The sequence below is a fragment of the Prinia subflava genome, chromosome Z (assembly GCF_021018805.1).
Source record: "Prinia subflava isolate CZ2003 ecotype Zambia chromosome Z, Cam_Psub_1.2, whole genome shotgun sequence".
NCBI classification, from domain to species: Eukaryota; Metazoa; Chordata; class Aves; order Passeriformes; family Cisticolidae; genus Prinia; species Prinia subflava.
The window spans coordinates 45,870,473-45,895,401 of NC_086283.1; the positions used below are offsets into that span (position 1 = coordinate 45,870,473).

The 24,929-nt window shown below is 40.3% G+C and overlaps 1 protein-coding gene across 1 annotated transcript in view; it reads left to right on the forward strand.

The window, feature by feature from the left end:
- ADAMTSL1 (ADAMTS like 1) overlaps nt 1-24,929 on the forward strand; it is a 195,823-nt gene that overhangs the window by 120,893 nt on the left and 50,001 nt on the right. Inside the window, exons 16-19 of the mRNA XM_063421603.1 lie at nt 12,972-13,182; nt 20,138-20,317; nt 21,842-21,995; nt 23,242-24,382. Coding sequence (XP_063277673.1) covers nt 12,972-13,182; nt 20,138-20,317; nt 21,842-21,995; nt 23,242-24,382 — 1,686 coding nt within the window. The remainder of the gene's footprint in view (nt 1-12,971; nt 13,183-20,137; nt 20,318-21,841; nt 21,996-23,241; nt 24,383-24,929) is intronic.

Sequence of the window (24,929 nt, forward strand, 5' to 3'; positions counted from 1 at the left end):
TAAACACAGGCCTGTACAGGGATGTCTAAACAAGCTGCCCTCCTTAGGTGGCTCTTAGGTATGCTCCTATCTGTGTTACCTGCATGCTTACCCCCATCCCTGTAATACCACCCTGGCCTTAAAATGTATTAATCTGTGACCTAAAAGCATTTTTCTTCTCTTCCCTTTCCTGTAATATAATCTCCTGCTTTCCACCCTTTCCAGCTCTCAGGAGATGGTCCAAGACATGTCTGATAGCCTGCCCTTCCCCTTTCTCTCTGGTTGTTCTCTCTGGCTCCTCAGTGTCCTTTACTCAGCTACAGTTACAATGAGGTCTCCAAGGAGACCCTTTTCAGCCATGTATGTCACATCGAAATGTGAAGCAAAGCAACTTCCAAGTTCAGAGGGTCAGAGGAGCTCTGGAGCCTCCATCACATCCTGCCTTCAGCTCTTCTACTTTAAAATTTCAGAGGTTTCCCCAGCTGTTTTGATTTTTGAAATAATATGACGATTCCTTCATTAGATAAGATTACATTAAGAGACATTTTCCTTCATTTCAGCTTGTGTTGCCATCAGACTACTATCTTCATGAAATATTAGAGTGCAATCTTTTTTAGTAACTTATAACATATATCCTTCTTACTTGGTGATAAATCACAGTTCTTTATCAGAATACTGTATACCTAGACATATTCCTCTACACAGATCTCCAGTTCACAGATTTCTCCAAGTTAGTGCACCCTTGCATTGAAACAATTTTGCCATGCCCTAACACAGTTTTGTTATAGCTTGGTTTGTGATGAATATTAGCTTTAATTCATGCTAAGTAAGGACTTATTGACAGAGCAGACTTACTCTTCTTTTTTTTCCTGGCACAGTCAATTTTCTGGGTTTCATCAGCTTAATACTGCCCGCTTCTCCTAACCCTTCTCTTCACTTATGCCAGAATTTAGGATTCATTGCCACTTGATATTTTTCAGTGTTTTGAACAAATACCGTCTCACTCCAGTGTTTCATATGTTAGCTTCTACTCCTCATTTTTTCTCTAAATTTATTCTCAGTCTTCTTGAGTATTAATTTACTGCCTCAGCAGCAGGATTTCATTCCCCAAAGAGGCTTTCCCAACAGCAGCAAAAAAAGCATGTCTTTCCTTTTGTGCCAAATATGAAGTCGAACATTTTGTAGCATAATGAGCAGGATTAATTTTTCATTTCAGCATTAACATATGAAACAAGCTACAGGTATTATTAATGGTTGGTTTTATAATGCATCTTCACTTCCTTTAAAAAGGCGTGAAATGAACAGCATTATGTCTTCCACTTACATTATTGAAGCAATTTGCAAGAGTCTGAGGAATACCCAGGGCTTTCAAACCAATAAATGTGGGTTCTGCACACACACCTATGTAGACAGAGCAATTAGGATGGAGGTACTACATGTTTTAATACCTTTAAGTTTGCCTATGTTCATCATAACTTTTATGATACTATCACTTTGAATAGAATTTTTCCTTCCATTGAGTCAGTATCATCACTTGATAATTCCATGAATCTGACTACTTTAACATAGTTGTATTTGAGAGTTTGTGGTTATAACATGAGTTTAGAGCCTCCCCACTCTCAGTGAGGCACCACCTGTATGTTTGGGTCTCTAAATGTCAATGTGAGAAAAAAAAATCTTTTAATAGAGAAGAGTGAGTAAGCTACTAAATATAAGTCGCAGTTTCAGGATTCCAAAATATAAAGAGGAATAGAATCATAGAATGTCTTGAGGAGGACCTTGAAGAGCATGTATTTCCAACACCCCTGCCATGGGCAGGGGCATCTTCCACTAGACCAAGTTGCTGAGTCCCATCCAATCTGGTCTTGAACACCGGCAGGGATGGGGCATCCACAGTTTCTCTGGAAAAGTTGTGCCAGTTTCTCACCACCCTCACAGTGAAGACTTTCTTCCTCATATTGAATCTAAGTCTACTTTCAGTTTGAAGCCATTTCCCTGATTCCTGTCACTACATGCTCTTGTAAACAGTCTCTCTCCATCTTTCATGTAGGCTCCCTTCAGGTACTGGAAGGCTGCAATTAGATCACTCCAAAGCCTTCTCTTCTGGCTGAACAATGCCAGTTCTCTCAGTCTTTCCTCACAGGAGAGCTGCTCCACCCCTCTGATCATCTTATTGACTCTCCTCTGGACTCTCTTCATCAATTCCATGTCCTTCCTGTGCTGGGACCCCAGAGCTGGGGGCAGCTCTGCAGGTGGGGTCTCAGCAGAGCAGAGCAGAGGGGCAGAATCCCCTCCCTGGCCCTGCTGCCCACGGGGCTCTGGATGCAGCCCAGGACACGTTTGGCTTTCTGGGCTGTGAGTGCTCATGGCTGGGTCATGTCCAGCCTCTCACTCCCCAGCAATCCCAAGTCCTTCTGAGCAGGGCTGCTAGCCATCTGCTCATCCCTTAGCCTGTGTTGGTACCAGGAGTTGCCCTGACCCTGCATGAGATTCCCATGGATCCACATTTTGATCTTTTCCAGGTCCCTCAATAAATAAATATAAATGTACATGTAAATGTACATGTACATGTAAATGTAAATAATATAAATGTTAATAATGGTTCTGGATTCATCTTTAGAATGTAATTCTTGTACTGCCTTTTTAATAGTATGTTGCAAGAAGGACATTGAAGAGAACTCAAAGCAGAACATAAGAGAATGTAAGCAGAAATTGTGAATTTCCTAAGTTCAATCACAATACCGTATAGTTATATAGATATGTTATTCAATTCTACTGTTCTGCCTTTCCCCTACTAGCAAAACTAGAAAAACACTGTATGCCTGATTTTGAGAGACAGTCTGTTTCTATCTTCTGCCCTGGTGAAATAGTTCAGGAACAGTTCATCCTGTTGAAAATATTATCCCTGTAATGCTGCCAGCCAGGTCAGCAAGAAGCTCATGTGGCAGTACTGCTCATAAAACTTGGACTCGCTAAAGAATTACTGAAACCCAGTTACTGTTATCTGAAGTCTTTCATTCATGAATATGCTTGCTTTGTCCATTGAATCCAGTGACATCTTCTTTCCTGCCCTTATCATTTCAGCAAAGACTTCTTTAGATTTAGGGAGAGTCTTGTTACTCTGTGGGACAAAATCACATGGTTCATGAATATTGATCTTACAGTTTCTGAAGTCAGGCTTTTTGTATATTATTTCTGTGCCATCTACATTCATTTTCAACTACGTAATTTTTTTAGTTTCATTTTAGAAGGAATCTCATATTAAAATTTATCAGTTGACTGCACATCTTTCTCACCTGCTTAGCCGTTTCTTTCTTTGCCTTCTGGTGTCTGTAAGCTTGTTGATGTCTTCCTCAGGGGTAGCTGGGTTTTTTAATATTTTCCATATGGTGTAAAGGTAGGTCTAAAGAAAAGGTGTTGGCTTATGACATAGTCCTACATGGAAAGAACCAGTGTGAAAAGAGCTAGGGAGCTTTCAACATAAAGCAGCTCTGTCATGGGCAGCAGGGTGTTAAACTGTCTGTTGTGATTTAAGCTCAGACAGGAACTCAGCACCATGAAGCTTTTCACTCACCCCCTCACACCTCAGTGGAATGGGGAGGCAAATCAAAACTAAAACTTGTAGATTGGGAGAAGAAGGGTTTAATAATTTAAACAAATAACATATAATAATTATAGTAGAGAATGAGAATGATAATAAGGTTATGATAAGGAATGATAATGATGAGAGAGGAAGAAAAACAAACAAGGAAGAACAAGAGATACACAATACTACTTCTCATCTTCTGACCAATGCTTAGCTCGATCTCTACACCTCAAACAACCCCCCTTCCAGGTAACTTCTCCAGTTCATGTATCAGGCATGACATTCTGCAGTGTCTAATATCCATTTGGCCACTTTGGATCACCTGTTCTAGCTATGCCCCTTCACAGTTTGGTTGTTTTTTTCTTCTGATCCTCCTCACTGGCAGAGCACAAGACATAAAAAAGTATAAACACTACTTAGCAGCAAGCAAAATATCAGTGTGTTATCAACATTATACACTAAATCCAACCAACTACAGAGAAGAAATTAGCTTTGCCTGAGCAGAAACAGAACATTTTTCCTTCACTTCTTTGCAAAATAACCATGTAGACTGATCTGCAAAATTATTTCATAAATTAGTGGTTCTTGTGCTTTTGCATTGCTTCAGTGTAGGTTTAGGGCAATGTACAGTAGCTCAAACTCACCCTGGTGTAGTTCCCAGTGTGTTTCCTCCACAAACTCCTCATTCTGCTTCTGCCATCTCCTGTTACAAGTTCCACTTGTATAAGTTGTGCTCTATTCCTCAAACCTCCTGATATTATTTCTTAACCAGCTTTCCACCTTTACACTGATTTACTTTTTTCCTTACCCGTTAACTGTTTCATTCCTGAGAGGCCTACCAAGGCCTATTTTCATTGTATCTCACATATTAAACAACATCCTTGTAAAAAGTTGCTGCTTTAAGCATAAGCCCAAATCTAAACTGGTATTCTTTTATCTTTGCAAACCTAACCTGGTCTGTGTATTTATATTAAAGACAGTCATTGATATCAATTATCTCAATGCTGCAGTTACCAACCAGAATAAAAGTCTTGTGTGAGGCACTTTTCAGTACCCAGTATGTCTGCTAATCCCACAAACAAGTTCTCTGCCAAACCAGCTCACTTACCTGAAGCTGCCTTTTCATGTTCCTGTGTGGTTCGTGCCATCTGTATCTGCAGAAGTTCCCTGAAGGTCCCACTGCATGACCTCCCACTGTTCAAAATGTTGACGGAGGAACACAAACTCTCTTTTCTGTCCTGCCTGAATAGTTGGTGTTCTCTACCTCCGACTCAAGGGACAGCAAGACTTTTTTAATGTGCATAACATTATAAATATTGGTTGAAGCATGATTCTGTAGTCTAGTTGAGATGTTAAGGCATAGGTTGGACTTGATGATCTTGGAGGTCTCTTCCAACCTCATTATTCTGTGATTCTGTGATAAGGTTACTCTAGTAATCAGAATTGTTGGTTGTAGAGTTGCTGAATGTTCCTTTTACCCTCTGCACTTTTCTGACTTCTGAGTTCCTTCTCTACGTTCCTCTGTTTGGCTCTGTTATATAAATACTGGCTCCCTGCCACAATCAGATATAATGAGCTGCAATGTTAATTGATACCAGTAAGTTTACAGAGCACAAGTCACCTGCCAAAACACTTTCACTGAGCCTTTAATCTGCTTTTGTGTGTTGTCTGCATATCCTTAATGGACTTCCTTCACTTTAAGGAAGATACTTTTTGAAGAAAGCACCTCACTCTCCCTTGGGCACAACAGCCCCCTGAAACTTTTCCTGCATGTTCAGTTCCCTTGTCACAGTGGCAATATTGTGCAGTGGATACTGTATGGTGGATTTTGTCAGGCTGGCACTGAACAACTCTAAGTATGAAGTTTTTCTGTGTTTGCTGGTGAGGTTTAAAAGTACTTTGCATTTTAATTTTTATTTTTTCATGAGCATTAATTTTTTCAGAGCTTAGTTATCTCACTTTTCTACTGAGGTGTGTGTATACTGTATCTGTATTTGTAATGTTTGGTCTACTACAAATCAAACCACAGCAGCAGGGAGATCACTTCCTAGAGAACTCAGATCTGTGTTTGAACACCAGGATTGAGGTCTCTGTTCTCATACTTCACTTCAAAGGAGCAGTCAGACTTTACGGTGAGTGATTTAACATCTGGATGAAAAATCACTTGTAGTTAAATTTTTGGCTTTTGTGCCACTTTCTTTGAGACTTCTTTGATTATAAAGTCAATAACTTACTTGGGAGTTCTCATCTCAGTCCTGTATCTTCACTGAAATAAAGTATGCTATCCAAATAGAGTGGATGGTATCTTTTCCTGCTGTTCAGAGCTTAAGATCACATTCTGATATTTAAGATGTGATACTGAGCATATTTACTCAGTCAAAGATATATCTGTTAAATGACCCTCAGAAAAGCCTTTCACACATGAAACAGGAAATTTTGCCACAAATGCTGTTCCGGGTTCATAAGGGAAAAGGAAGAGAGGAGATATATGGGCTGTGAGCAGACTTCTCAGTCTTCACAGCCAAATGGAGAATGCAAAGGTTGACAGAGGACAAAAGGAAGCCAAAATTGATGTAATATGTGATTTTACTCAGCCTGTTGTATGCACTAATACACAGCTGCTTCACAGCCCTTGAGCACTGAGGAATGTCTTTATTCAGGCAGGTGACAGATGTTAAGTCAGATGCTTCCAGGCAAAGCTTTCTCCACACTGATGAATGTTTATTTTAGAAATAAGAAGAGTTCAGTTGTGTCACTTTCACATGGTTTAACCACATAAAAATGACAATAATTTCATTTTTAAACTAGTTGGGAGGTCTTTGTCTAGAAAAGTGTTTACTTTTCCTGCACAATGTCCTGTTGGCACTAGTGGAAGGGATTCTGTCAGCATTAAACCACATCCCTAAATAATTTTCTTATAGTACCTAACACCTCAGAATGACTTGGGGTGTACCATATATCTTACGGATGTGGGAACTAATCCAAAGTTGTAACCTACATAGCACTTTAGCTCTACCAACATCATTTATTTTTTCCAGACGGATTACAGGGGTTGAGAGAGTGTTTTGTTCTGAAGGCTTGTAGCCCTACTGGGGCAACAACTAATTCTAGCATCTTGTCTTGCCATGAGTAGCTGCTTACTAGCCAGTGCCACTTTCTGGTCTAGTACAAATACTGTCTGATCTCCAGTTCTTGTGGCACTGAGAGACACATTTCAAAACTGAAGTAACAGTGCATTATTGTCCCTGTTGTTATTCATGACACTATAATGCCTTGAGGCTCCTGTCAAGCTAAGACTCCCATTGTGCTAGCTGGTAGAGAAAGACAGAATAAGATAACATCTCTGCTGTAAGGTTACTACCTATGCAGGCAGCATGAACAAAGCTCAGGGAAAAAAAAAAGAAAATGCCACTCCACGAAAGTATTGTTGTGATTTTGTGATTATGAAGTTGAGACACATGTGGGAGAATAGTATGATCCAGCCCAGTACTTGACTGTCCCCTTTGGACTCAGAGGGAATATACCCATACTCACTGGGTAGCCCATGTTTCCACAGTTCTGGTGTCACTCACCTCTGGAGTTCAGCAAAGAGCTGGGAACAAGATCCTGCTCTCTTGACCCTCCAGTTCTTCACCTGAACTGCTGGGGCACGACATGATATTGATACATTTCTTTTCTCTCTATTGAAAGAAAGGAAAGTTCCTTTCTAATTAAAAATTAGATGTTTAGGGCTATACAGCTTTACATGTTCGTGTCACATTTTGGAATTTTTTAAACAGCCTGAAGTTTAATTCAAAGACCACAGGGAAGATTTTTGTTAACTATGTCAAGAAAATTTCCCTATCACAAATGGCATAGTAAACTGTTTTTTGAAAGAATCTCTAACTTTTTTAGATTTTACTTTAATAGTATGGAATAATTGCCCTATGGTGTTAGCCAGATTTTTCAGATTATTGAGACTTTTCTAGCCATTGGAACTTCAATGTTGTTCTTTTTCTTTTGTTCAGGGGAGCCGTGCGTATTTACATTTTAAAATGCACTGAAGGTGATAATTGCTGAAACTGTTTGTTGACACTGAATTAAGCATATGCATAAGCATTCCTTAGATAAGCCTCATTTATTTAACGATAATGTTCCAGAAAATAACAATTTATTATTGGTCATTTAGCAATTAGACTTATAATTCATAAAAGTGATGGTAGATCAGATTGTTAGTCTAATTCATAATATATATTGGATGATAAGTTTCCCAACAGGTGTTTTTCTGTCCATTACTAATTCACTTTGTTAGTTTCTAGTTCCTGGAAATGTAAGAAATTCAGTGTTTTGGTTCACTGAGGTTTTCATTAAATTTTGTCTAGTTTTTAGACTACAGCCTTCCCTTATCATTGTGTGTAAGAGAAACTAAAGGAAAATCATTGCCTTGAGCAGTCAGATCTGGTACTTCTGAAATTACTTCAGAAACTACTGAATCTGCCTATCTTTGTGTCCATCATATGTTCATATTATACGTCCAAAATTATTAACATACCCTTATGGGAGAAGCAAATCATTCATTTGGAAAGTTAAAAGTTTCTGTGATCAGTTTTAGTTTTGAAATTTTAATGATACTTGAAAGAAGTTGTATTTTCAGACCATCCTCTGCTCCATAAATGTTTCCAGTATGTCTTGGTTTGGAAAGACAGGTATCTGTCAGGGAAAACTGGAGTTTCCCTTGGAATGGAGCATGTAAAAACCCCTCCCTCCAAACTATTAAAATTTTGCAATTAGGAGCTTTCAGGCAAAAATATGGGAATATGAATAACAGTTGTTTACTAGGAATATTAAAAAAAAATACGAATACAGTAGTACAAAAAAAACAAACAAGCAAACAAACAAAAGTCCTAGAAAACCCTGACAGAGTCAGAGATACGACCTGACACCCTGTTGTCAGAGTATTGGAAGTAGTCCAGATAAGTCCTGGAGTAACAGATGTTGTTCTGTGAAGTAGAGATGATCCTGTAGAACAAAAGCTCCAATGCTGGTGAGATGGGTCTGGTCTTCCTCCAAGAATTCAGTAGGAAACCAGCTACGTTAGTGTTTGGGATTGCTGGTTTTATCCCAGTGGAAAGGCTTTGGCTCCTCCCACTGGGTGGAGCATCTCACAAGGGAATGAGGTAATGTTATCAGTCATGTGAGAGGCTTTAAATGGCCCATTCACAGGTGATGGAGGAGAATGGGTGGAGGAAAAGATAAGAAGGCACTGCCTTATCTGGTGTTATCAGGTGTCCCATTAACAGAAGGCATCTGCCCTCTTCCCCCCTAGAGGTACAAGAGATGAAGAACAAGATCTCCCAGCTGGTTTCAACAGATGAAAATAGAATACATGTTGTTGGTTACATTTTTCAACCCAAGACAGTAGAAACTTGTTTCATCCACATTCATTTGGAAAATGTTCACATACGTGTGATACATGTGATACATATATCAGGGATACATATCTTGCTGATAAACATATATTCATTTCAACACATCCAGCCCTATGAATTGCATTTCCTCTTACATTTCCTCTTCCCTAGCTATCTCTAAATGTCTAAGTGGTTTTGTTCAAAATACAGTTTTTGTTCAATCAGTTCAAATATTCAATGTATTTTATGTATGTCAGTAGACATACATAAAATAGTTTGTGCTTACATACATAACTACTACTTAGATATTTAGGAGGTGGAGGTGGACAACTGGTGAACTGATAAACCTAGAGCTGGGACAAGTCAGGGGTTTAGAAGCATAGATGCACCAAAGTTCCACTGTATGAGAAGGCTAAAAATACATTGTTTCTCTGTTACCAGGTGTTAGTACAGCTTTGGGCAGTAGTGAAGGAGAAAGGAGAAGGGATAAAATGTATGTTTTGGACCAAAACTATGCAATCATTTCACTAGGCTCTGAAAAGTAATATGGGAAGTACCAAAGAGATGACTTTCAGCTATTCTATAAACCAGCAAGTATGCAGATTATTCCTAAAGTCTATACATTAACAGCAGCCACAGTCAGCTTACAAAGATACCAAGTTCCACTTGTGCAAGGTTCCTTTAGCTTGATTCTGTAACTACTGTAGGTCACCATTTAAAGTGTAACATTCTTTCCTACTTGAATTTTAATTCTGGTATTGACAGATGTGTGTAGGACATTCTCTTTTGTATGCCTTGTGCACTGGAAGAGTCAGTACAGCCAAAACACCTGGAAAAAAAATAGACAGAGGAACTCACAGCTAAGCACTACATGAAATAAGGACATATTTCAGTTAGCATAACATACCACTCTACAGTAGGGGCAAACCAGCATTACTAAAAAAATACAGTATTATCTATATATTTCTTAAGATTATTATCTCCAACAGTACAAGTACTCCCGAAACTAATTGGTAAATTAAGTAGGATAATATTAACTTAAAGGGTCATTAATGCAAGCATCTTTAGCTGTTATTAAATAATTCTACAGCCCTGTCATTCTATAAGATTATCACCGGTTTTCTCTGTGCTTCTTAGGACCTTGAAATTCATGTATATCATTTATGGGTTCAGTTATTTGCACATCCCCACTCCACTTGACATATATCTGCTCTACTCTACATTCTTTACTTTCCATATAAGCCATAAAAGTCACTTGGGACTACAAAAGTACAAGGGTAAGAGGTAATTAACCTAACAGTCTGTGAGCTCCTCAAAGGAAACTCCTCTTTAATGCAGCTGGAAAGAATTGTGAAAAAACCAATGTTAATTGTGGGTAGGGCAACAGATGCAACCTGCAGTATTCAGAAATTTCAAACACTGGAAAAACAAATCCTTTCTCTTTATGGAAACACAGCATTTCTTTCTGGAAGTAGAAACAGACACTCTGCTCTGAAAAAGCCAAGATGTCCAAAGGGTTTATGTGGCTTGCTAGCCACTGAGATGTGAATTGCCGACAGAAATATTTTGCACTTACACCAATAACAAACAAAATGATGCTGGAAGAAACAGCTACTGCCAGCACTTGAAAAAAAGAAACTCTGGCAAACAACCATATACCAAAATAGATTCTAAAGAAAAAAAATGCCTTCTTTTCACCACCTACTCAAATGTCTTATTTTATATTGTGCCAAAACTGAAGGGTAGATGAAATTCCCATTAATTCTGACAATTTCATGGGAATATCTGGGAAGAGCTCTCCCCCCTGATCTTTCATATGGAGAACATACTCCAGCTTAGCTTAACTGGCTACCATATGTCACTGCTATTCCACTGATTAATAGCTCCCAGTACATGTATACAGACTTGTGTCCTTCAGTGTATTATGGCCCAGAAAGTGACCACAGGAACTTCTAACTCAGTATGCAAGATGCATTATTATCAGAAAGAGTTAAATAGATTGATGTTATTGCTCCTAACAAAACCAGGAATATTGTCTTAAAGCAAACTACACCATCTTTAGTGATGCTCAGGAAGCATCCTTTTATAGAATCAGAGAATGTCACCAGCAGATGGAGCACAGTAGGGGAGCAATGTGCCTTTGGTCCATCAGGATATCATCTAGGGAGGAAAAAAATTTCTTACGTGTTTATATTTTTTACGGGTGTTACTTGAAAGGGAGGAAATATGCTCAAAAAATAACTTTATAAAATAAAAAGAGGTTAGAATTGTTCAGTGATTGCAGAATAGCACAATCTTTAATGGTTATTTGAGTAATGTGTTTGCTAACATAATATGTTTTAAATGCACCAAGCAATTTCCATTTACTACAGATCTCAGAGCATCAGAATGGTTTTTCTCTGCTTGTTCCACAAAATCTGCTTCATTCTGCTGACATGCTTCATAACTTTCCTTCATTATCTGCCTTCATCCTATTTGGAGGCTGAGGGTATCCTCCTTCATAATCACTCTCTTTAAGCTTCCGCCTGGATTTGCTTTCTTCAAAGATGGGTTCTCTGAGCCTTCCTTTTCCTGAATTTTTATTCCCTCAACAATCAATTTCAATAATGTAATTCTGGAAAGGAAGCTTCTCTTCAGATTTAGAAAGCATGGCACTATCTGGCTTTTGTGCTTTCACTTTGGATGTGGGAATATATCCAGGTTAACTTGGAGTTTTGCGTGAATTTGTCGGGGAGGCTATTTCCTTATGATTTCCTTCTGAACATAGGACTGATTCTTTTGTGTATACATTTCTACGTATCACTGAAATGCTTTCAAGCTCAGATGTGAGTGGAAGACCTAGTGGTTTAAACAATTTTCTGTGTTTAGCTGACAGAATCAGGGGTTGTACAGTTCAAGTAGCACAGATCTGGTTTTAAGGTGATGAACACTGAAATACAGTTATCAACAACCCTGTTGACTCAGGATTTACACAGCTGGTTCAGAGAAGATCTAGTTCAGTGGTAGGTGTTCATCCAGGGGTTGAAGATGATCCCCTGCTTTCCCATTGCATCTCTCAAGGCCTTAGTACCTCCTGTCTCAACAGCACAGAAAATTCAGTCAGGAATACCAAATTTGTGCTCAGCATTTCAGTTTTACATTCTTTTAATTAAACTTTTGTTAATACTTTCCTTTCTTTTTTGTTTAAGATGGGGGGGGAGGGAGGGGGAAGTTATTTAAATCGACTCTGTTCTGAAATACATTGTCCATGCTCCTACAGACAAAAAAAAATCCTGCTGTAGGATATAAAACATTTCCAATGGTATCACAGGAATTCCAGAGACTTGCACCCCAAGAACTTCTGACAAGAGATGAAATTTCCACACCCAAGAAGGTGTTTCTGTATAAGGGAAAGAGTTTCAGCTTACCTCAGAACATGTAAGGAAGTTAAACTAGAATTTCCTATAGCCTTCTCATTGTAACTGGCTCAGTGCCAGCACAGAGGCAGTGATTGGGCTTTGGAAGTTCATCTCAAAGCCTGTTGCCAAGTTCATTGGGCAAGGTGCCAAATAGCCCACCTAAAGAATCAAGTACTAAAGAGACAGCACAGAGGTGCTCTAAGTGTTTTTGGACTGCCTTAGCCAGTGTAAGAGTGTTTTCTACACTGTGTTTAACTTATATTTCTTTGTTCTATAATGCTTATTATTTTTGTCCTTATTAAAACCTTTTATTTTACAAAGCATGTCCCGAGAAGTTGTCTTGCTATTATTAGGCCATTTTGAGAAGTGCTGGACACCCTCAAAGACAGGATCAATCTTCACGTGGCTCGTTCCACTCTGGACACGTGCAAAAGATTTTATCAAAAATGCAGAACTGCAAATATTCATCTTACTCTCATCCTCCAGCTACCAAAGTGATATTGATCAGAGAAGGAAAATGCCCTTTCATTTACTGTTTCTTCACTCTATCTGTCACAGTAAGAGAAAAGTTAGGGTGAATTTATTCTGTGCTTAAGATTTTCTCTGCTGACCCCTTCACAGATGGGAGATTGGGAATTGGAGCACTTGCAGTCTTACCTGTGGGGTTGGTTTGCAGACACGGGATGTCTTCTGTTCTCATCTACTGTCAAGAGAGACCAACGAGACCGTGATTTTGGCAGACGAGTTGTGCTCTAAACCCAAGCCATCCCTCGTGCAGGCCTGTAATCGTTTTGACTGCCCACCTTCCTGGTATCCCACAGAATGGCAAGAGGTAAGAATTTATGTGTAACCTCATTTTATGACTGTTAAAGTCCTCATTGCACACAATTCAGTGGTCAAAGGGCTGGAGCACCTGTCCTATAAAGACAGGCTGGAGAGCTGCAGTGGAGAGGGCTCCAGGGAGACCACAGAGCACCCCTACAGTTCATCAAGTGTGCCCACAAGAAAGCTGAAGAGGGGCTTTTGACAAGGGCATGTAGCCATGGGGCAAAGAGTAATGGATTTAAACTGAAAAGGAGTAGATTTAGTTTAGATATTAGGAAAAAAAAATAGTGTGAGGGTAGTGAGGCACTGAAACAGGTTGCCCGGGGGAGATGTGGATGCCGCATTTCTGAAAGTCTTCAAGGCCAGGTTGGATGTAGCTTTGAGCAACCTGGTCTAATGGAAGCTGTCCCTGCCCAGGGTGGGGCAAAGGGAGGATTGGGTGGAACTAAAAGAACTTTCAGTTTCTTCCAACACAAACCATGCTACAATTCTATCGTTTTGCTTTAGCCCATCAACAGGAATCATTAGTCATTCTGACAAGTCATTAAAAAACAGCAAAGTGTACGTTTTTTGCTCTTTAAAAATATATCAGCGTTTCCAGAGGTAAATAATGACTGTAGCTATTGCTAATGCAAAGTTATTGGAAAAATCTCAACAGCTGGCTATAGATTTCAAACAAAGATATCTGGAAAATACTGGTGAGCTGCAGTGATTATGTCAAAGTTTCTAGGAATACTAAACCAGAAGGATTAAGGATAAAAGAGCCTTTAAAGCATTTTGAGCGTTTCGTATATTCTCAAACAATAATTTAGTTTAGTACAAGAAACATTCCTCTTGCTTCAGATTAAGAAATGCATGTTAAATACTTCCCTTTGGGAGATGGATGCTTTATTACACTAATTATAAAAATCCCTTTTTACACAATGGGTTTGTACAAGGCTTTCCATCTTTAGAAAGCACCCTGAAATGAGTTAATTTGCTGGAATCTTGTTTCAAATTAAAATACTTGTGTAATTCAAAAGACTTAAAGATTCTTCTTTAAATGGTTGTAAAACTACATTTTTAGTAATACTACTGCAGGAAGAAAGAATTCTGCTCTGTTGTTAAGACTAAAGGTCTTGTGGTGCTTTTTTGCTGTGTGGTGTGTGTGAAAGCAAAACACCTGTTTAAATCTTCATTTTTGATGTGTGCAAGTCTTCATTCTATCCTGTGTGAAAACTATGAGCATTTTTCATAGTGCTTACACATGCCTATTCAGTGTCTATATATAAAATCTGGTCTTCACTTAAGAGCCAGGGAGATATTAATGTACTCACTTATGAACTTGATAAGTCCGTGAAGCTGGGAGAGCTTTGGGTTTGGGCAACCAACCTAGTAAAAAATATTTATTCCAGTCTGATGGTCTGTCAAAACTAGGTAATGAGCCTATGGCTTTAGTCCTCTGTTTAAAATAATTCTGTGGTATTTCATGCTTTAATTTGTGTACTGATATTCACCAGAGGTATATACTTTTTTGTACTTTTGAAAAATTCTAAACTATAGGTGTAATAAGTGTTATATTTACAAACAGCAAATATTATTTTACTGGTTCATAACATAATAATAGAAGTCAAACATTTTAAAATTAGCATATGCCAGAAGGAGCACCTTTGCTTGTCTAAGTCCTATAATTGGCCACAGTCCTTACAGAAAGCAATTTTCTGTAAATGTATGCGAACAATCAGAAGAGATATATATTACAGTATGTGGAAAAAAATTATTTTCTGCTAACAGTGACCATTAGCTACAGGCCACACTAGAACAGTACCAAATTGTTTCTGCTAGAACTATCTCCAGATAGATTTTTTCAAGATTGCAACATCTTCCTCAACAGTTTAAACATGCAGACTTTCACCTGTCTAAAGTAATTTTTCCAACTGTTCAAGGACTCTCAAATGCTGTTTCTTTGAAAGGTTAGCAGATCTTAGTGAGGAGGAAGCTTGAATGGGTATAAAATCTTTAACAACTATAAGAAATTTTTGCAAACTGTTCACAAGTTCACACTTGTAGTAACTGGTATCTTCTCTCGGCTGAGAGAACCTGTGCTGTGATTCATTGCTGCAGTTCAACAAAGGCTATATTGTAGCCCTTCTGCCTTACTTCCACGGGCTTTTCAGGCTGAGTGCTGAGTATTTCCTTACCTTTCACTGGAGGAAAACAGCACAAAAAATGTGCTTATCTCCCTACTGTCTTCTGCTTCTGTTTAGATGAGTACTGTGCCAGAAAAAAAGTCTCTGCTCCATCAAAATCAATTTCCATTCTCTCATTTTTTAATGATGTCTGTGTTCCTTCTTTGCAACACCATCATCTTTACAAATATTTCCACCCTGCAGGAAAGCCAGACCTTGCAGTTCAATCTTACGCAAGTTTCCCATCTGAAAACCTGCACCATGAGGCTTCTGCATTACACTTAGGGATTATTACAGCTGTTGGCTTCTGAGATGTGGAAAGTAAAAAAAAATAAAAAAAATAAAAATAAAAAAAAAAAATTGGAAAGGATGTGAATGGCTGAGACAACTTCTGGAGGTGACCTCCAGTAATGCAGCAAAACTGCCTTAGATTCCTCCAGCACAAGAAAACCTGAAGATTTCTTTCCTTGCATTAAGGGACTCACAACACCTCCCCTCTCCCCAAGCTCCTGAGAGGATTGCCCATAGGGACATGAAAGACCTTTCAGGAAGCTGCCTTCCTCACTCTAGAGAAGGTCCTTTAAAGCTTCACCAACATGAAAACATAAAGTCTGTTCTCCACACAGCCTGATTTCAATACATTTCCTCAGTGGAGTTTGTGGTGCTTTTCGGATTACTCTCTCTCACACACACACACACACACACACACACACACAAAGACACACACGCACACACACACACACAGAGACAAAAACAAAACAAAACAAAAAATATACCAAACACCTAGAAGATTTAAACTGCAGTTACCATTGTTTTCTTTTCTAAGCCTTTTATGCTTGTAAGGAAGGATTTTCTGAATTACATGCCATTTGAAGCCCCAGTGTTCCTGGCAGATAAACACACAATATTTATCAGTGCTGTAACATTACAAACAATTTTTAAAATATCTCCTTACATATTCCAGACTATTTCTTTTTAAATATTTCTGTGTCTTAACTAAATACATTAGGAGTTTTATAATTTTCAGTGGTGCGTTTCTGGAACAGAATTTAAGCTTTCATTTTACAAAGCCCTATAAATATCTGTTCTGCATACCTGAAATGGGAGACATCCATTAGTAAATCTTCAACCACCTTTGTTTTATTACTGAATACGTGCTATAATCTCCGTCCCAACATTCTTTATTTGCTATAGAGTGTTGTCTTTTCTCCAAGGACTTTAAAACAAAGTCATCATGGGAAAACTGGTAGTATTTTCTTATATTTTCCTATCTACTTTTAATCCATACCATAAAATATCTCTTCTAAATCTTCAAGTGTCTGGACTTAAAAAACAAATAGAGAGACCTTATGAGAAAAAAGAGTTTGTTCCTTTTGCAGGTGCTTTATCATACTGTGGAGTCTTAGCAGAGAATTTTTTGCGAGTAAGGAAAAACCTATATCGTTGTACAGTTTGAGTAGAGAGCAGTGTAAAATTAAACCACATGGAAGACCATGGAAAGGGACCTGGGGGTCCTGGTCAGTGGTGAGTTGAACATGAGTCAGCAGTGCCCTGGTAGCCAGGAGGGCCAACCCTGTCCTGGGTGCATCAGGCACAGCATCACAGCCAGGCAAGGGAGGGGATTGTCCTGCTCTGCTCTGAGCTGGGGCAGCCTCACCTCCAGCGCTGGGGGCTGGTTTGGGTGCCACAGTATGAGAATGACATCAAACTTAGAGTGTCCAAAGGAGGGCCATGAGGATGGTGAAGGGCCTTGAGGGGAAGCACTATGAGGAGCAGCTGAGGTCACTTGGTCTGTTCAGCCTGGAAGAGACTGAGGACAGATCTCATTGCAGTTTGCAGTTGCCTCATGAGGGGACAAGGAGGAGTAGGCACTGATCTCTTCTCTGTGCTGACCCAAAGGAATGGCCTGAAGCTGTATCAGGGGAGGTTTATGTTGGATATCAGGAAAAGGCTCTTCAAAAGTTTGGCACTGGAACAGCTCCCCAGGGAATGGTCACAGCACCATGCTCACAGAATTCAAGAAGTATTTGAACAATACTCTCAGGCACATGGTGTGACTCTTGGGGCTGTTCTGTGCAGGGACAACATTGTGTAAGTGAACAAAGTCCAAGAAGTAAGAAAATACATGTTTTTTTTCTTATATTGGGTAGAGTTGGAAGGGCAAAGAGACTTTGTGAGGTATGACAGTAGGAACATAATTTGTGATATTCATGGGGTGAAACTCATTTTGTATCTTATATATGATAAAAGTCCTTAGGCAATGTTGGAATAATACTTTTAATCATATTTTTCTTCCTCCTCAGGAATGAATTTTCCTCAAATGAGAGGTTGATAGACATTTTCTCCTGTTGAAAACTACTGTTTTTCTTGCTTAATTTTTGGAAACATTTGAGCTTTGTAACATTCTAAATAAGTAGGACAAAAGCTAATTTTACACATTAAAAGAAACCAAATATAAAAACATCTTTCTGCACTTCCTATCTTTCAAAGAAAATGTTTATCCTAAATATTCAGGCTATATTAAAGTTCATGCAGCTCTTTATCCAAGACAGAGGAGCCTTTCATGCCTACAAGACTTTTTAAAACACTCAGTTTTAACTGCTTAAGTATACTTTTTAATACTTCTCCATATTATTGTCTGCTTCTCTTGAATAATTGCCATGTCACAAGCTACAAGCAACTCTTGGTCATGTCAGTGTAATGTAAGCTCTCCCTTTCCTTTCCTAGAAGAAAAGAGAAAAGGAGCTGAGCTGGCTGAATTGAACAGAACTGGGAGCCTGTTACCAGCCTCAGGAGAAGAATCCCCAGGAAAAAGGGCTGAGCAACTAAATTTACAAAAAATATTCAGGAAAGCTACTAAATCTGTTACTCAAAATTTCCTGCCCTTTTTGAGTAGAAAAATGGGTACAGAGAGAGATATTTACATTAAAGACAGAAGGCAGGTTTGTTCTCTGGATATTAATAATCTCAATTTATTTATCTACTGCTGGACAAGACACTTTTCCACTCTTTCTGACACTGTTAATGTCAGAGCTCAAACAGAGATACTAGTATTTAGATTCTCTACATCACATGTGTCGTGGTTGGGGGGGGGAGGTGAATTTTTCCAGGGGGATGTGGGCAGTCCAATCAGTAATCAGCTTTTCTGCTGGCACCTGGATTGGTCACTCAGAGGTTTAGACACGCCTCTGAGGACACAAAGAGTTAAAAGCAGGAGTCTGGGGGGTTCAGCCTCTTTTGGGTTCCGGTTTCAGCAGTGGAAACATCTCTCCCCTGCTCAGCTCTGGGCTGAGTGGGGGAGGGGGAAGCCACGTGGCCAGGCTCAAGACAACCACGCGGTGAAACTAAAGTAAGCTGGGCCCCGGGGGGAGAAGAGAATGGACAGGACTGGAACTGAGCTGCCCCGTCCAGGATGGAGGGGTGGAAAACTGTGGAAGTGCCTTCTGTGTGTTCTCACCCCCCTCCTTCCCCCCAAACTCCGGGAGAAGGTGCTCAGCCACGTGGGGTTTGAGCCTGGGAATGCCTCCGCCTGCAGCACCCTGCTGAGAAGAAACTGTTAACCCTTGCTTGGCAGAAAGAAACTTTTCTTAGACATTGATTCTCATGACTGGTGGTTTTCGGAGAGAGGGAAGCGGCCTGGGACCAAGATGATAAAGCATGATTGGAAGGAACTCGATGGAAGAATGAGAGGAGTAGCCTTGGAGCTAGACTTTTCTTGCATAATGTCAGCCATGGACTGAACTTGAGTCTCTTTTGAACATAAACTGCATTTTTGGGTGGATACAGCTGCCCCTTGCTTTTGCTACAGTGACTGGCACTTGAAGTGAGTAGCGAGCAGAGAAGAGAGGGGGAGGGTGAGGTGGCACCCTCTGCCCTCAGGGCAGACCTGCTCCTGGAACCCCGGCCCCTGGGTGAAAAGGAGGAGAGCTTAGCATACAGCATCCTTAAAAAGCCCTGTATGCAGTTTTAGCCTATGAGACAGCGGTGAGAGCGCTGGACATAGGAAAAAGAGAGAGTCACCCTGGCAGACTTCTCCGGGCGGTGCTATGGGTGACATGGAAACACATAAGGGGTAGACCCGTGTTTTCTGAAGAACAGTCTGTGGTGCGAGAAAGACTCCTCTCTCCCTTGCTAAATTGAAGATTAGTTTGTTTTTGAGTAGTGATTGTTAGATCTAAAACCCAAAGGTTGGTCTGTAAAGAGTAATGAGTAGAGAGGTAGAAACTGGGAGAAGAAATGTTCTAAGAAGTTTTTATTTCTGTCTTTGTGTGTGTTTAAGAGTATTTCTGTCCCTGTTCTTATGTAATTAATAAAGTTTTAGTGGGTTTTTTTTTGTTTTCAAAATTTAAGCCTGCTCTGCTCTGTTCCTGATCACATCCCACAGGAGTTGTTAGAGAAAAAACATATATTCATAGGTGCACTAACATCTGGCCAATGCCAACCCATGACAACATGTAAGTGTCACATTTTCCAGGTGGAGAGGACAAATTTCCCACCTCCATACTGCAATGCTGGCTCCCTGTTTCCATGTCTTTTGAATCAATACCTTAAAACAGAACACTTCAGAAATGCTGAAATAGTTTTTCTAAATATTAGCAAACTAAGCTGCTTCTCTTTTCCAAAATAATTTTTACATTTTTAAAAGCATTCTACTTTGAGGTCCCTGAAATTTTTGTTTTATGCTTTCCGTTTGGCGAAGACCAAGTGTTGATTTCTCCCCTAATTCACAAGTAATTTTTGCAGAAAGTGGGATGGTACCGGTTTGATATAAGGCAGTTGTCTGTCTTTGCTCAGTGTTCACAGACCTGTGGTGGTGGTGTCCAGAAGCGAGATACACTTTGTAAGCAGCGCCTGGCAGATGGAAGCTTGTTAGAACTGCCAGAAACCTTCTGCTCCATGCCAAGGACCGTTACACAACAAGCCTGCAAAAATGAGGATTGTCCCAATGAGTGGCTTCTCTCAGATTGGACACAGGTATGCTATTTGTATGCATGAGCATTGTAGGGATCTTGGAGAGTTCCTAAGAAGAACCAAATACGGTCAGACTCCATAAAGCATGTTTTGCCCAGGTTTTTTCCTGTATTCTGTCCTTGTCATCCTGGTTAGGGATGTTATCACTAGCTCCATGTTCCTCCTTGGTGTCTGCTTCCACAGATGTGCTTTAGCCATCTGGCCAAACCTTTAAGACTCTTCTGGTCTAAATACAAGTCATGCTCAAAACAATAAATCCCTGCCTCTGTTCATGCCTATGCTTATTACTTCATCCAAGGCATCGATGGAGAGTAATCTTTATTACCCTAGGCTGCACACTCTTTGTTGCCAAAACGTAATTGTTCTGATGTCAGTAGTCTTTTCCTCATGGGGCCACTCCAGCCCTTTCCTATGATAAAGAGAATAGAAAAGCAGGGGAGGGAACAGAAGAAGAGGGGAATGGAAAGGGGAAGGGAGGAGAGATAGTATAAAAATCTAATTTTACTTTATAAGGTCAAAGCAAAGGCAAAGGTTCATGTCAGTAAACAGCAAATCATTCCACATCTTGCAGTCTCTGCCACCACTCTTCCAGTCCTCTTTTGTGGAAGGTAGTGGAAATTGTCTTGCGGAACTTACAAACAAAATGCCAATCACCCTACAGAGTTGTCCCATCTGTACCCTTCTTATAGGGATCTCTCTGGGCATTTTTCTCAAATTAGTGGGTGTTTTCATAAAGTCTTCAGACACATAGCCATTCTGGCAGTGAAGACGGTCATTACAGTGCTCTGTCCATTTTCTAGCTCTTTTTACAGACTGCTGCTTGGGTTTCAGTGCAAAGGCATTGTCTGTATTTCATTTTCCACAATGCTATATACATAAATATGAAACTGAATAGTCATGATGAAGTCCATCAAAAAATGTCCACCTGCACAACAAGCACTGCAGTCTGGTATTAGAGGGTTTACACTATTCTGTGTAAGCCATGTGTAGTAACTACAAGGCTATTAACAGATGATTAAAATAGTCTCCCTTTATTATTTCTAAATAGATTTGCAACAGCAAAGCTTAAAGATTAAGCTTAGGCCAGATTTTATCACACCAGAATGCAACTGTGATCTGCAACTCCACGAGGTCTGCTCTTGGACATGAGCAGGAGTTTTTCCAGCCAGCAGACACAGACACGTAGCAACAAAGTTGAAAGACTGGCTTTGAACTGTAGTACAGTACAATTAAAACAAGAAAACATACACAACCATATGAGAGAAAAGAAGTGGTAACGGGAGTATGGAAAGAATCTAAGCCTTACAGGACAGAAAATAGCAAGTATTTCATCTCCTTACTGTGCCTGCACTATTTGTAGCTGCATGGTCAGATGCTGCTCTGCTTTATTCCTCTGAAACGTTTTGAAAACGGGAGTTATTCTATCCCCTGGTGTGTGTATGCAATGTGGATAGGGTAGGTGAGGAGGGAGTGTGTGACAAGGAGCACCTTTTCCGTTTCTCCTAATTTTTCTCATCCTGTTCCTAGTGTTCAGTGAGCTGTGGAGAAGGCACGCAGAGTCGAAATGCTGTTTGCAGAAAGATGCTGAAAACCGGGGGCTTTGTTATCATCAATTCCTCACTGTGCCTCCCTTTGCCATTCTCATCCTTGATCAGGCCCTGTTCTCTAGGCCCCTGTGCAAGTAAGTGGAAAAGGTGTTTGGCACTGTCTGGGGAAAAGGGATTGGAAGTCCTTCATTAAGAAATCCATGCTATTTCCTGCTCCACAGCCTTCTTTTGCGCTAGTATTACTCAGTTTTGTGGAGTGGATTTTTCTGTGAACAAGTTGAGCCAGTGTAGGAGCGCTACAGAGTTCACAAATGGAGCTGGATGTGAGCCAGTGTGCTGGAAGGGAACTACTAGTTTCTGGAAGAACTGGCTCAAAATTCTGACCAAAATCTAGATCTGATTTTCACAGCTGGAATGTAGATGCTCAGAGATACAGCACAGCAGCCTGAGGGCTGGAGCAAATAAACTCTCTGTTAGAACAGCTGCAAGGAAAATGGTTGGTAAGGGATTTTGCTGATGATCATTCATTCAGAAACTTATTATTTCATTATGTCACTGCAAATCCTCCATGACCTGAAGCTTCTAATGAACCGCACAACACAAGTTAGATGTATTTCATGTTGGTAGTTCATGCATTTGTTTTTGCCCATCACAAGTCCCCCTGTATACTCTTCCCTAGTTTACAGTGAGCCAATTGGATATGTGAAAGTCAGCCTAGCTTCAGCTTGATTCTGAAACCGCTGAATGTTGGGTATGTATGGAGAAAAGAAGATCTGACCTTTAGAACTAAAGCTTGGACCAAATGTTGCATGGTATTTACTAATAATATGCCTATGCAGCCTAATCTGGTGCTTCATAATAAAGATTTCTGACAAAGAGATCAGGAAACCAGAAGGACACACCGAACTAGTGTACTTTAATAGTATTTACCATGTTTTTAAGCCTAGCCCAGAGAGTTTTGTTCTGTTCAGCATTACTCCTTGAGGTAGCCAGAATTTCATTCTCCCTTACTTTTGTGAGCTGCAAGGTCATGTTGTCTTTGAAGGTTTGGATGGTAAACACTTGTTTATTCAGTACATTTCTTAAATAAGTCTTTGTTTAAGTACTTTAACAACAAGAACTATGTTTCCACTCAAGCTTTCTCTCTCCCATAAAGCTTTAATCCCTGGCTATTTGGTTTCTGCATATACCTTAAGCTACTTTCCCATTTCTGAAATGTGTCTTGTTCTTCCTCTTATTTTGATTGTTCTAGTTTAATGTCCAGCAACTGTTGGCCAGTTTCTCCCATTACTGTCTAATGGGTCAAATGCTGCCCACAACAATGTAAACTGCTTGTTTTGTTTAATGGTATCACATACTAATTATATGATGGTATTTCAGGGATCAACAGACCAGCTCATAAGCAAAGCCCCCACATAATGGCTGCAAAGCAAGTCTACATCCAGACAAGGAAGCAGAAGAAACTGCACTTCATTGTGGGTGGATATGCCTACCTGCTACCCAAAACTTCTGTTATCCTCCGATGCCCGACCAGGAGGTTCCGGAAATCAATGATCACCTGGGATAAGGATGACAAGAGGCTTGTCAGTTCAGCTCATATCACCATTGCACCCTACGGGTACATGAAAATCCATCACCTGAAGCCTTCAGACACTGGGACATACACCTGCACAGCAGGGCTAGCCCGGGAGCATTTCATAATCAAACTGATTGGAAGCAACAAGAAGATCATTGCTGGGCAGCCAGCTGGTATTAGGGAGGGAGAACTAATGAGAAAGCCTGGCTTAAATGATGCCTTGAGAACAGAGGATAAACATCTCAATGGGATTGTCTTCAATGGTAGCAAGACTGAAAAGCGAGGGCACCTTGCTAACCCCAGCAGATGGTATGACAATATTGTCTCAAGGCTGCTACAGCTCAGAGGCTGGCCAGGGGAAAATCTGGAGTCCTGGGACGCCCAGGAGTCCATGGAGAGGAACACATCCTCAGAAGAGGACCAGAGCCGGGAGCACAGCCTGCCATTTACTATGGTCACAGAGCAGAAACGCTTGGATGATATCATACGGAATTTGTCGCAACAGCCTGAGGAGCTTAAAGATATCTACACTGAGCATCTTGTTATGCAGCTGGCTCATGAGGTTTTCAAGAGCTACTCGGACCACCAGGAATCTGCCCTCAAAGCATCAAGACGAAAAGTTGATCCAGCCTCAGTGGAGTACCCTTTCCACAGACGTGTATCTGGATTTACCAGCTCCCTCAGGACATCATCTGCTGAAACATTTATTCCCAGCTCTGTAGACCTGGCAAATGGCTTGCACAGGCCTCATCAAAAGCCTGCCATCCTCCGAAAGATTTCAGCAGCACAACAACTTTCTGCTTCAGAGGTTGTCACCCACCTGGGACAGACAGTGGTCCTAGCAAGCGGCACACTGAGTGTGCTGCTTCACTGTGAAGCAGTGGGAAACCCAAAGCCCACCATCAGCTGGGCTAAGAATGGAGAGGAAGTGAAATACAATGATAGGTAAAGCACGTTATTTAACTTTTAAGAAAATAATTGATATTTTGACTCATCACTCTCCATGTTTTACTGCCTATCAGTCCCATGGACAAAACCATATTTTGCTGCAGTTTGATTTCGTAACAAAAAGAAGGGCAGGTGCATGTGAAGTGGTAAATGGGGTAAACAGAGCACTGTAACTTTTCAGCAAGGGTCTGGATGGTGGGTCAGACCAGTGTGGCAGACAGGGGCCTTACTTCTGTTTAAGTAAAAAATAAGGGATTGTAAAGTACTAAAGGATGTAAGTGCCTGCTTATGTCCTTTAGTTGTCCTAAGTCAACAGAGCACTCTGCATCCAGAGACTGGGAGCCTTAGTTTATTTTCCCATCTGAAGGTGCAGATTTTTGCTATGAAGATTGATATTGAGATATGAAAACTGGTCATTGGTCATTACTGTTATCCTCTGTTGGAGCTGCAATTGCTTTTCTCCTAGTGCTCCAGGCGGGCCTGACAGACATGGTTGTGGTAAGAGCACTTGGAGGAGATGAGGCTTTGGCCTTCCACATATGTT